General features: G+C 37.2%; 1 protein-coding gene across 1 annotated transcript; it reads right to left on the reverse strand.

The window, feature by feature from the left end:
• Positions 1–944: 944 nt before the first annotated feature.
• On the reverse strand, positions 945–5,975 carry LOC139072173 (ion channel TACAN-like). The gene is made up of 12 exons (XM_070555503.1): positions 5,794–5,975; positions 5,093–5,211; positions 4,747–4,875; positions 4,614–4,673; positions 4,415–4,510; positions 4,111–4,200; positions 3,872–3,937; positions 2,676–2,737; positions 2,041–2,133; positions 1,864–1,928; positions 1,638–1,706; positions 945–1,432 (listed from the first exon to the last, which is right to left on the reverse strand). The coding sequence occupies exons 1-12, from the start codon at positions 5,869–5,871 to the stop codon at positions 1,319–1,321; spliced, it is 1,041 nt and encodes a 346-aa protein (XP_070411604.1). The 5' UTR covers positions 5,872–5,975; the 3' UTR covers positions 945–1,318.
• Positions 5,976–14,107: the final 8,132 nt, after the last annotated feature.

Consider the following 14,107-nt stretch of genomic DNA (forward strand, 5'->3'; position numbering starts at 1 on the left):
GGCAGAAGCTCAGTCCCCGGCCTCCATGTCCCTGGGCTCATTCTTGACGGCCCCCACTGTTCCTGCTTTAATGAGAAAGATGAAAGAGGTGCAGACTGGGAGAATACCCAGCCCTCCTCCCTCTCTGCTCGTACCAGTCGATTCACTTTGCTCCTCATCCTCGCCCACCCTGGCCCTCCAGCACTACTTCATCCTACACTTTCGACTCCATTGGGGGTTACTGTAATAAATTGGGACTGAATCAGGTTTCTATTTAGAATTTTTCAGGTATTATTCCTTCTGATCTCCTGTGAAAAATGTCTTTCTTCATGTCCTGGTTTGTCGATCTATGATTAAATCATTAAGGCCATTGCTTGGCGGCATCTTTTCGTTCTTCCAGTTTATCAGAATTTAACACCAATGATGACCCCATGGTTCAGTAGGAGTGTATTACCTCAGTCGTGAGTTAAGAGTGGAGGTAAGTCGGTCTTCTTTGCTTTAGCTGTTACTGACTTTTGAAAACTGCAGCTTTTATTCCTGAAACAGTATTTAAGTAGTAATCCCTTTAGTTCTACACCTCATCGTGGCTGAGATGAAGTGAAAAATAACTCACAAGTATTGTAATTTATGTCCCAGGATCACAATAAAACCACTTCAAAAAGATAGATTTGTGTGGGGAGGGGTGTTATAAGATCAAACAAGTCTTTAGTAGATTAAATCTGACCCCAACCCCAACTTTTTGAGCAAAATGATCAAATTTTCAGATTGAATAACTCAATACTCCCACCTTGTGGTCAATTTATATATTGCAAGATCTAAACTAAGAAGTTGCTTTGAATTGTTGGGTCAACTTTTTTAGGCAATTAATGTAACAAACATGTGATTAAGTCAGTAAAATATGCTTATTTTACCTCAGCCAGTCAGAATTTATATAATAACAACAACAACAACAATAATAATAGAAATCCAAAAACATCAAGGGTTTTATTGAGCCAGACAGAGCAGCATCTGAATTACAAATCTGAAATAAATACGATCCCAGTAATATCAACTAGTCAGAAACACATCCTGTAAAAGACAATCACAGTAAAACCTTTACAGAGACAAGACCACAGCTACCTGATTGCTTTTTTTAAATAATCAGAATAAATACATATTAATAGCCTATTAGATCAGAATTTCCACAAACATGAAATAAAGATTTGAAATCAAAGACATTAAGAAAGGTAATAGTCCACAAGGATGGCATTCATGGTGGCAAAAAACAACAAATCTAGGCTTTACACTTTTCCTATTCTGTAAACAAAAGGCCTTTTTGGTAATTCACTCTTTTTTTGTTTCACAGGAGTTTAGACTTGTCCTGGTTGTTCATGTATTTCTGGTAGACCACTCTCAGTGTGGTGTACAGGTTTCCCATGAAGAGCACCATGTAGGAGCAGCCACACATCAAAACCTGGGAGACGAAATACGAGACAAAGAAATTCAGGTTGCAGATTAATTATCAGTAAACAAACTTTAAGGTGAGTCGGTTAAATTAATCAAAGTGTCGTTTATTTCTGCACTAACTTCTAAAGTGGTCAACCTTCAAGATAAAACCATTTAGTCAAACTGAAAGAATGAAATGATTTATTATGAGATTTAGGGTCATCACCACTAACCTGCCATTCTTTACACTCCGGGAGTTGAAACATCTTAAAGAGTGTTATGCTGTTGTAAAGCTGCCAAAACTGTAGAAAAAGAAAAAGTCAACCGTCAAAAACATTACCAAAAGAGACTTTTCTAGTTTTTTATTTTATTTTTTTAGAACACTTAAACAAAATATAGAAACATCCAAAGTTTAGTTACAAAACTACATAGATGACAGTCTGACACCACAGTACATACGTGACCAAAGAACAAGAAAGGAAGCAGGAAGCTCAGGCCTCTCCACATCCAGGACTGGAATCCCTCTAAACACCAGTTATAACGGAGAATGTGTAACCACACCATACAACTCAATACTCTCCCATCTAAAATAATGTTGCAGCTCTGATTACGACAGAAGCTGCTGCCTGAACTCACCAACTGTGAGGTCCATGTTGTGTCTCTCTCCCAGCGCTCGGAGTCTGTACAAACAGCCACTCTGGTAGTAGTACTGCAGGAACTGGACAAAGCCTAAAATCAGAGTTTACATGTTAAAAAGACTGGAAATTCAACATAAAAACACAATTTCTAATAATTATCTGAGAAAAAGCATGAATGAAAATTTCATAAACATAAAAAGATAATATTTGAATTTTTAAGTGCTATTCTAGTTTATGGAATGAAGCTCTAGAACAAAAATGAAGATGCACAAATTTCGATTTTAAGAAGTAAAACAGATTTCTAATGGTCTTACAGCTCTCATCAACAGATGGTGGACAAATTCAAGCTTTAATCACAGAGCTATACCTGAATGCAAATGAGCAGATTTTATTCTTTTGTTGCAGTTTAGAAATTATGTGTTCACTCACTTCTGCTCTAAAAAACTTCTAAATTTGGGGTGTTGATGAATGGTTTACATAACTAGAATAGTGCATACAACTTCAAAATGCAGCACACTTTCATTATGCACAAAAACCTTTTCTACTGCAGCAATCTGATTAGCACACACTGAATCTTTTCAACTAATTAAGAAGCATTCGGTGAGAGAATGGAAATCCGAGTGGATCTCTTACTTTGGTAAAGATTGTAGGATAGAAACTGGTTTCTGAACATCTGGTAGAGCGCTCCGTCAGGCCTGTGAACAGAGAGGACATCAGGTCAAACTGGAACACACTTAAAGATAACAGTTCCAGCATTTGAATGTGTTAAAGCTAGGGGTTGAATGAACTAGTCGACTTCACCGCTCTATAGTGACTTGTTATGCCTGTCATCGACTAGTCGCTGTCACGTGATAATGACCGGCAAGATGCAGTCCACGGAAAAGACAGCAGGTGACAAGCTCCTGCGCGTCGGGAGGCAACACGCTGTGCCAGAGCGTCGGTACCGACACCCGCCGTAAAACGGACATTTAACCAAACTGTGACCTTTACCCTCTTGCAATTTAACCTTCCCCTCACCCCCATCCTAACCTTAACCAGCTTGCACATGCAAAGCTCTGATTGTTGACGCGCTCCAGACATCTGCGTCCTGAGCCACCTCAAAAACTAATTTAACACGCGATCGTTCATGTCGGCTCATTTCCTTTCATTTTTTCTTTCTTTTATTCTTTTATTTGTGCCTGATGCGTTTCGCTGCTGTGGATCGGGGCGCATCACCTTGTCCTCCGGCGACGCCCCTCACCGGCGAGCAGCGGCACTCCGCTGTTTCTGCGGTGGGTAGATCTTTTAGAACTGCAGTTCAAAGGTAACTCATGAGGTGAATATATATGAACCCAGGTAGCAGTTTCTCTTTAGGACTGAGAGGAGATGCAGGAAGATAATAAACAGGCAGGACAGAAAAATAGTCAAATAAAAACAAGTTAGTTTTTGTACCTGCTGGTTGCAACAAACAGACACCATTGAAGGTAATCAGAAGTGAGGAACAGAAAATGAAATAATTATTTTAATGTTTAGAGCAGCAGGAACTCTGAGAGGCTGCAGGCGCATCAGTGAGTTTGCAGCCGCTGCGCAGGGGGGGGGGGGGGGGGGCTGAAGCAGGGGGAGGGGGGAGAGGGCTGAAGCAGAAACTACCGTTGTTAAAAGAAATGTGTTTAACTTTGAAAATGTGGGCGCAATTTTAATTGTCAAAAACTCCAGCGAACCAACCAACCGGCGCTGCTTCAGGTGTATGACGTCATCAACGACTAGTCAAAGTCGACTCATTACTGGACAGTCGACTGTTAAAAAAATGAAGTCACGCAGCCCCTGGTTAAAGCAGAAGCAGGTCTCACCATGTCAGCATGACTCCAGACAGGAACGTCGACACATAATGGTGGAAAACCCACCAACCTTTGATCCTGAAATGATATACTCACATTACAGGAAGCAGAATTATAACATCATAAATTCATCTGCTTGCCAGATGTGGATAAAAGTCACACATTGACAATAAAACTGAGGATTTCTGTGAAAACAAAGAACCACATTTTCCTTAAAAAATTTTTAGGATGACAGTAAAGCTTTCCCAAACCTTGAGCCGTTGCTGATGAGGATACTCTCCCGGATGGTGAGTGTGCAGTAATACCACACCAATAGGAAATTGAATAGGGCGTCCAGGACTCTGAACCAAAAGACAAGTTCAGCGTTACATTTCAGAATTCAAATAACACAGAGTTGCACAAATGTTAGAGCCACATTTATCGTTAGAAAAGCAAATACTAATCATGAACGGTCTTAATTTACTTAAATCTAAATGATGTGTTAAAACATGTTCAAGTATGTAAGGTGTTTGTACAGCAGAGTCCAACATAAACACAGTGTAGGGAAATTTTTACCTGTAGCTGAACAAAAAACGACACATGAAAGAAAACACGAAGAGGATGACAGTAAGGACCAGTTTGAACTTCTCATATTCGTCCTTGTATGCAAACCTTTGTGATGAAAACAAAGAAGACTGTTAATGTGGCAGTGACACAACAACACAGTGAGAAACGTTTTTCTGGCAGCATAAGAGCCTGCGCCGACACGGCTTACTTTGCCTGTTTGTTCAGCAGCGTCACGTTGATGTTTCCTAAAACAAGACTGAGGTACAGCCTACACAAGACGATGCAAAAGTAAGCCACACAGATAAAAAACAGAAAATATATTTTAAATACTCGAATTATACCCATTCTTTTTTGGAAGAAAAGCTTCCATCTCAAAGAAAGCATTTGTTTTGTCTTTGATGGACTCTTCAATCTCAGCGATGGAGTCCTTCTCCTTTGGGCTAAGTCTGGATTCTTGATCCTCTTTGCAACTGATTGTGGGAAAAAATAAGACATGAATACCCTATGCAGTCTCACGTATAACATTATGGATTTAATTTTTCTTCTTGTGAATGTGAAACATCGTGCATCAAAGAAAAAAATATGCTCATGAATACAATTATAAACAATACTTACACAATTTGTTTTTGTATTCTTAATAGCACACAAAACTATAAAGTTTGTTGTTTACCTTAAAAAAAAACTTACGCCTTCAAAGACAACGCCAACTCTTTCAGTTTCTTCCTCTGACGTGCAATAGCAGCGGAGCAGCTGTTCTGAAGTTTGGTCACTTCTTCTAGCTTCTGCTTGTACAGACGATGTGTGTCCTAAAGCAGAACCAACACACACATTTAAACTCACATCTGAACAAAGCTTTCCAGAACAATAGAACATTATGAAATACATTTGGGATCCACATTTAGTCAAATGTCATTTTCACATACTGCTCATATTACAGAAGAAAGGCAAACATAATTCTGCCAACAGGCCTCAACATGAAAACAAAATGAGGTAATCTTGACAAATAGAGCATTGGTACATTGATTTAGGCAGAAAACTAAGAATGAGCATGTCAACAATAAGAGCATTTGTTGTACATCCAATACTTTTCCGAGTATTCAGAGAAGTGCTGTTTTTAAGCAAGTTTAAGCCTTTCAAGCATTTTCTAAAAGTGTTCAATAGCCGACTTGTTTCTAACTGACAACACAAGACAACAATCTGTGTGCGTTGTGTTGAAACAATCGTTCCTTTGTGATCGACAACTAATATTTACGATTTAATTAATCCTTTTTCTCGTTCACCTTCCTAAGCTTTCACAAGAGAATATTATCCAAAGGATGGATGCCATTGTCGCCTGTCTTCCCACTCTCACCGACAGTAGGGACAGCTAAACTCACTGGTAAGCTTACCTGCATTTGTTGGTAGCCTTTCTCTAAATCGTCCCATTCTCGTACACATTCGGATATGTTTGTTGGACTGAACAACATTTTAGTGTACCGTTAAGAAACCTCCTGGAGTTGAGAAATAACCAAGATCCGCTAATTCAACAGTTGTAGCGCTGTCGGTGTCAGGACAAAGGAGAGAGACTTCCAGTAAGCGCCTTCAAAATAAAAGCTTTACAAATGTATAGCCGTTTTGCTGAATGTTGTGAATCAACTAAGTCGCATTTATCTTAGTTTTTAAAATCTGTCAAAGATACGCTTGCGAGAAATGCCACTTTCCCCCACACGTGGTGCTAGTTTCAAAAAGGTCCTTTTATCTGTATGGTGTAAAAACCTTTGAAGTATTTTATTTTTAAAACATACCCGTCTTTCCGCGCTTACGTTCGTGTGTTATGTTTCTGCTACTGTCCAATCAGGCACCGCCCTCGTGATACGCTATCACGCCTGCGCCTAACTCCGGACGTCACGTGACTCTCAGAGAGTATTTTTTTAACAGGTTTTATAAACTGGTTGTCAATACATTCAGAAATACATTCAATATCCATGGATCACATTTTACAGTTGTTTACAATTGCAATAACATTCTTGCAACATTAGGAAACTATTAAACAACAAAACAAGAAATAAACAAAAAATTGACGAAAACATATATAACTTAGAAACATAACACTTAGGGGTCTGCTGTGTCTAAGTTGAAATGATGAAATAAGTTGATGGTCTTTGTTAGTTTATTGTTCTTCTTTTTTAATTTTTCAATGCAGTTCCAATATTTCATAAGGTCTGTAATTCTGAAATTATAGAAGGAGGGGATACTTTTCTGAAAAATCATTTTATGTAAGTATTATTTTGCTAAAATACTGACTAAGTTAATTATGTATTTTTCATTGGATGATAAATGAGGGTTAGTAACAATAAGAAGTATTTCATATTTGCTTAAAGAAATATTTTTTGTAACTTTCTGGAAATGTATCTTTGTAAATGGAACCAAAACAAAGTTACATGAAAGCAATCAACAAAAACATGTTCAATAGTTTCTCCCTTACAACCACAAAAAGTACAGATGTCAGAAACATTTGGAAAAAAAATGCAGATGTTTGCTTTTGACGGGTAATATCTGTGAACAATTTAGAATAAAACTTCTTTGATCTTATTCACAATGACATATTGGTGAGGTAGCAGAAAGATCCTGTTCCAGAGTTTTGTGTTCATCAAAGTCCATCGGTGTTTACATATCGGGGTTGAGACAGGATCAATTACCTTTCTAATAACAGAATTATTACATTTCTTATCTGTGATTGGAATCCCAGAAATAGTTGGAGGTCTGACTGCTGCAGATAAGATAATGTTTGATTGTATGGTCTGTGCTAAAAAGAAAATACAAACAGGGATGGATTTAATTACCATGTTATACTCTTCTTGTGAAGTATTAATATTATATTTTTCTAAGAAGTCTTTGTGGGATAATGTTTCGCCAGTAGTATTTAACAGATTATTCACAGTGTTTACATTTTTTAATGACCAATTGTGTAGAAAGAGTGTTTTATTTTTGTTTACAATATATGTATTGTTCCAAATAATACAATTGTGAGGTGAGAAGTTGTGTTTAAAGATAAGATTCCAACATAATGAAGCTTGTTTATGAAAATTACTTAATTTAACTGGGAGTTTTCCTACTGAGAAAGGACATATCAGCAGAAAGTTAAGTCCACCAAAAGCATTAAATAGATTATCTGGGATAATATTACACATGCTATTAGGGCTTTTAATGAATCTTTTAATCCAATTGATTTTTATAATTTGGTTAAATGAGGTAAAGGTCAGTACATTAAGGCCCCCTTCAGCCACTGGATTTGAGAGAACAGATCTTTTTACCTTGTCAGGCTTGTTTTTCCATATAAAATTATAAAGAATTTTATCAAGTTGGGAGCAAATGGATTTGGGAATATCCAAGATTGAAAAAACATAGGCTGCTCTAGACATTCCCTCTGCCTTGCTTAGCAGAACTCTACCGTATATGGATAAATCTCTGGAGGCCCAACAATTAAACTTAATAGCCTGAGTCAGTGGGAGCATATTTAAGTCCGGAGTTTCTCTGTTATTGTTTGATATCTTAATGCCTAAATAAGTTACTATGTTTTTAATAGGAATGTTACATATTTCAGATTGGCAGCTGTCCTTTAGGGGTAGAATTTCACATTTTTTTATATTTAGATTTAATCCTGATATTTTTGAAAATTCAGATATTGTAGATAAGCTGTGGGTATTTGTTCAGTATTTTGCAGAAACAAAGTAGTTTCGTCTGCTAGTTGCGAGAATTTGATTTCTTTGTCAAAAATTTGTATTCCCTTCAAAGGTGATTGTAGTATTAAATAGTTTAATATTTGGGCTACTAGCAAGAAGATATAAGGGGAGGCTGGGCACCCCTGGCGCACCCCTTTTTCTACGTTAAATCTTTGAGATGTGCCACACATGAGTTTGACTGAACTATTGTTGTTTCTATAAAGTGTTTTCACTGCTTTGCTGAAAAAATTACCAAAGTTTAAGAAGGTTAAAGTATCAAATATAAATTCATGGTTAATTGTGTCAAATGCCTTTTGAAAGTCTAAAAAAAGAATAACTGGGTCCCCAGAGAGTAAATAATTATAGTTAATCAAGTCCAAAACTAATCTAATATTGTTAGAAATATGACGTCCAGGTAAGAAGCCATTTTGGGCTTCATGGATAATGTCATTAATTCCATATTTTAGTCGTTTGACTATTACTGAAGCAAGAATTTTGTAATTGTTGTTTAATAATGTAATGCCACGCCAATTATCAATTAGAAGAGCATCTTTATTCGGTTTTGGGATTAATGTTATTAGACTTTGTTTCAAGGAGTGAGGTAATTCTTCATTATTTAGGGATTCACTATATACAGCCAAAAGGAATTTTGAGGTTTCTGCAGTAAACGTTTGGTAAAATTCACCTGTGAGGCCATCATTACCAGGTGATTTGTTGAGTTTAAGATTTTTAATTCTCCATTTTACTTCCTCAATAGATAATGGTTCGTCACACTCTTCTCTGAGAGTGGTGCTTGCTTTTTTGACATCTTCAAGCAAATTAAATATATTGGATGAATCAGAACATGTTTCCATTTTGTACAGATTAGTATAATATTTGGACACAAATTTGGATATAGTATGTTGTTATGGCATTTCCTATTTTTAATTTAGTTAGGGTACTTCTTTCAATGTTTCTTTTTTCAATTAAAATTTTTTTTACTGTTTTTCTCTCCTTCTTCCAACCATTTCAGTCTTGATCTTATGAATGCGCCTTTAGCTTTTTCCTTATAAATGTCATTTACATCAGATTCAAAGGAGTTTAGCTGTAATAATTTTTCATTATCAGTAAGATTCAGAGTGATGTTCGATATACATTTAATTAAAATTGCATTCTAGCTTTTCTTTTTTTTAGCTAAGTCTTTGCTGAGACTAATGGCATGTTTTCTAACTTCATATTTGAACAGTTCCCAATGTTTCCCAAACTCATTTGTAGAGACTGCTTGTTCCCAATATCGTTTTAAAAGTCTGTTTGTAGTTTCTATAAAGCTACTACTATTAAAAAAAAGAATTATTAAATTTCCAATAGTTAAATTGTTTTGTTTTATGCTGTTGAGACAGACTACATTTAATAAAAATTGTTTTATGATCTGTCATAATAGTAGGACTTATTTTCACTTCAGTGACCTGTTCATGAAGGTTATCAGAGACCAGCCAGAAGTCAATTCGGGAACAGCGCGATAGATCTTTATTATTCCATGTGTACTGTTATGCTGTTGGGTTATGATGTCGCCAAATGTCCATTAAGTTGAATCTTTTGCCAAATTTGATAAGATTGTTTTCCTCAGCTCTACATTTAGAATATTTAGGGGGTGTCTGTCCAGTTCTTGAGACCATACCATATTAAAATCTCCTCCCAAAATAATGTTGGCTGAAGGGTATTTACAGGTAAGAGAATGAATAACATTTTCAGTTTCATTTAATAAATAACAGTTAACAGAGTCTGAGTTATACCCATAAATGTTCCCTAATAAGAAAATATGTGCATGAAGCTCTATTGCCAGAAATATGTAGTGACCTTTATCATCAATCCTTTTATCTAAAATCTTTCCATCAACCACCAGGCCAGCAGCAGCCTACAAGCCACCACCAGGCCAGCAGCAGCTACCAAGCCACCACCAGGCCAGCAGCAGCTACCAAGCCACCACCAGGCCAGCAGCAGCCTACAAGCCACCACCAGGCCAGCAGCAGCTACCAAGCCACCACCAGGCCAGCAGCAGCCTACAAGCCACCACCAGGCCAGCAGCAGCCCACAAACCACCACCAGGCCAGCAGCAGCCTACAAGCCACCACCAGGCCAGCAGCAGCCTACAAGCCACCACCAGGCCAGCAGCAGCCTACAAGCCACCACCAGGCCAGCAGCAGCCTACAAGCCACCACCAGGCCAGCAGCAGCTACCAAGCCACCACCAGTCCAGCAGCAGCTACCAAGCCACCACCAGGCCAGCAGCAGCCTACAAGCCACCACCAGGCCAGCAGCAGCCTACAAGCCACCACCAGGCCAGCAGCAGCTACCAAGCCACCACCAGGCCAGCAGCAGCCTACAAGCCACCACCAGGCCAGCAGCAGCCTACAAGCCACCACCAGGCCAGCAGCAGCCTACAAGCCACCACCAGGCCAGCAGCAGCCTACAAGCCACCACCAGGCCAGCAGCAGCCTACAAGCCACCACCAGGCCAGCAGCAGCCTACAAGCCACCACCAGGCCAGCAGCAGCCTACAAGCCACCACCAGGCCAGCAGCAGCCCACAAACCACCACCAGGCCAGCAGCACTTTCCAAGCCACCACCAGGCCAGCTGCAGCCTACAAGCCCCCACCAGACGATTCTGGATTATACCATAGGCCAATAGGCCCGGAAGCCCAGGTTTTACTAAACACTAATTGCTAAAAAGGAAAAAATACCAGCAACCAGCATCTGGGAAAGCCACAGGCTACAGGCATCAACTCAGGAAGCTGGGCTAAAGGATTCAACATCAGCAATTAGCAACTGGGTGAGTCATTGGCTACAGGCCTCAACACAAGCTACCAGCTACCAAGAAACAGGTTTAACTGCTGATAGTAACAGTTTTTCAAGATGGGACCAAAGAGGATTAATAATGACGAAGTGGATGAAATTAAAAAATCACTTGACTTTCTGGCTGAAGAACTTACAACAGTCAGGCAACAACAGAAAAGTAGTATGGATTTGGTACAAGAAATAAAAAAACTGAAACAACAAAATGTTGAGAAGGACAAACAAATCTATATTTTGCAAAAACGAGTGGATGAACTAGAGCAATATTCAAGAATAAATAATGTTGTCATTACAGGAGTTGATATAAAACCTAGATCATATGCTCGAGCTGTAGCAAATAATAATGGGGAGGAACCAACTGATACAGATATGAATCATGTGGAAAGGCAGGTAACAACTTTCTTTCACTCACAGGGTATTGAAATCAGTGAGAACAACATTGAAGCATGTCATGTTTTATCAAGTAGGAATACGAAGGGAAAAGTGTCTGTGTTAATGAGATTTGTGAGCAGAAAGATGAAAAATTCACTCCTTAAGCAGGCAAAAAAGTTGAAAGGAACTGAGGTCTATGTAAATGAGCATCTGACAAGTATAATGCAGAAATTGCAAAGAAAGCCCATTTTCTGAGGAAGCAGAAAAAGATCCAGGGTACCTGGACTGCAAATTGTAAAATTTTTGTTAAATTGAACTCCAGAAGAAGCAGATACTGGTGATTAAATGTTTAGAAGATTTGGATCAATTTCAGTAAAAGAGATGATGGGAGAGAGGAATGGAATGTGTAGATTAAAATATGAGGAAAATGAAATTTCATTTAGGACTTGATCTTTCAATGATATTTGGATTTTGAAACGTGATTAGTGTGAGAGAGATTAGAAATTTACAATTAACAGGATGACAAATGAACTACATATTGACACAAATATAGGCTGTAAAGATAGGTTTTGGGATTTTGACAGCAATATTGATCCTGATTACAATTTCTTTAATAATGAAATACATGAATGTAATTATTACAATGAAGAACAATTCAATATAAAGATGAAGTCAGAAAATAGTTTGACAATAGCTCATTTCAATAGCAGAAGCTTATATGCAAATTTTGACGCCATCAAGGAATATATAGCACAATTCAAGAAGCCATTTACTGTCATTGCCATATCAGAGACATGGATAACACATAAAAAGGAAGGAAATTTTGAATTGCATGGATATGACTTTATCCACCAAGACAGAATAAGAAAAAAGGAGGAGGGGTGGCACTTTATATTGACAAAAATCTTAATTACAAAAAAGCAGAAATGATGACGACTACTATTGAGGGAGTGATGGAATGTGTAACAGTAGAAATAAGCACGAAAAAAAGAACATATTAGTAAGCTGTATATATAGAACACCAGGCTCTAAGATTGAAACATTTAAGAATAAAATGGAGGAGATGTTCACAAATTTGTACCAGAAGCGAGTGTTTATTTGTGGAGATTTCAATATAGACTTGCTAAATCCAAATAAAAACAAAAGTACAGAGGAATTTACTGATATAATGTACAGTCTAGGTTTATTTCCATTGATAACCAGACCGACTATTACACTGCAATATATTCACTAATATAACGGAAGAAAAGGTGGAAAGTGGGTTATTAATAAGCGATATGAGTGACCATCTACCGGTTTTTGCTTCTTATGACTGTCATTATAAAAATGAAACAGAAGGAACTAACTATATGTATAAAAGAATGAAAACAGACCAGAGGTTAAATAGTCTTAAAAATGATCTATTAGAACAAGATTGGAATATTGTTTATGAAAAAAATGAAGTAGACCAAGCATATGATACCTTTTTAAATATATTTAAAAGTCAATTTGACAGAAACTGTCCAGTTATCAAAAATATTCAGAGGAATAAGTATAAAGAAAAACCGTGGATGACAAAAGGACTACAAAATGCATGCAATAAAAAAAAAACACACTTTACCGAGAATTTATAAAAAACAGAACGACAGAAGCACAACAAAAGTACAAAAGATATAAAAACAAACTAATAAATATAGTGAGAAGCCGTAAACGTGAATATTTTATTAAAAAGTTAGAGCACAATAGAAACAACATAAAAGACATCTGGAAAGTATTAAATGGCGTAATTAGGAAAGAGACAGGGAATAATAACTATCCACAACATTTTATAGAGAGAAAAAATAATATTACAAACATGAATGAAGCAGTGGATGAATTCAACAAATATTTTGTAAGCATAGGATGTAAATTGGAGGAAAAAAAAATAGTTGATGAGATACAAACGGATGCCACAGAGTATGTTGAAAGAAATAAAATTTCTGTTTTTTTAAGAGCAGTTGATGAGAAGGAGATTTATGAGATAGTTAGAAATATGAAGAATAAAACCAGTACAGACTGGAACGATATTGACATGAAAACACTGAAATGTGTGATTGAGGGCATTGTAAAACCATTAACACACATTTGTAATCTTTCTTTTCAAAAGGGTTTTTTTTTCTGAATAACATGAAAGTAGCAAGGGTAATTCCTATTTACAAGACAGGAGATAAGCATAAATTTACAAATTATAGACCTGTGTCAATACTATCACAATTTTCCAAAATATTAGAAAAGCTGTTTGTTAAAAGATTCGATAATTTTGTTGATCAATGTGAGTTGCTGACGGAATGCCAGTATGGCTTCAGGAATGATAGGCTGACAGTCCAGGCATTGATTGATCTTAATGAGGAAATAACAGAATGCATTGACAAAAAGGAAGCATGCAATAGGGTTGTTTTTAGATCTGAAGAAAGCTTTCGATACAGTAAACCATGACGTATTGATGAGAAAAATGGAAAAATATGGTTTCAGGGGTATAGTATTGGACTGGATAAAAAGTTATTTATCAAATAGACAACAATATGTGCAAATAAATCAACATAAATCAGGACTAAGAGAGATACAATGTGGGGTACCTCAAGGATCAGTCGTAGGACCTAAACTATTCATAATGTACATAAATGACATTTGTAGGGTTTCACAAGTATTGAAGTTTGTATTGTTTGCAGATGACACAAATGTTTTTTGCTCGGGTGTGGAATTGCAACAGGTCCTGGATGTGGTCACACAGGAAATAAATAAGTTTAAAAAATGGTTTGATGTAAATAAACTGTCACTAAA

The sequence above is a fragment of the Nothobranchius furzeri genome, chromosome 10 (assembly GCF_043380555.1).
Source record: "Nothobranchius furzeri strain GRZ-AD chromosome 10, NfurGRZ-RIMD1, whole genome shotgun sequence".
NCBI lineage: Eukaryota > Metazoa > Chordata > Actinopteri > Cyprinodontiformes > Nothobranchiidae > Nothobranchius > Nothobranchius furzeri.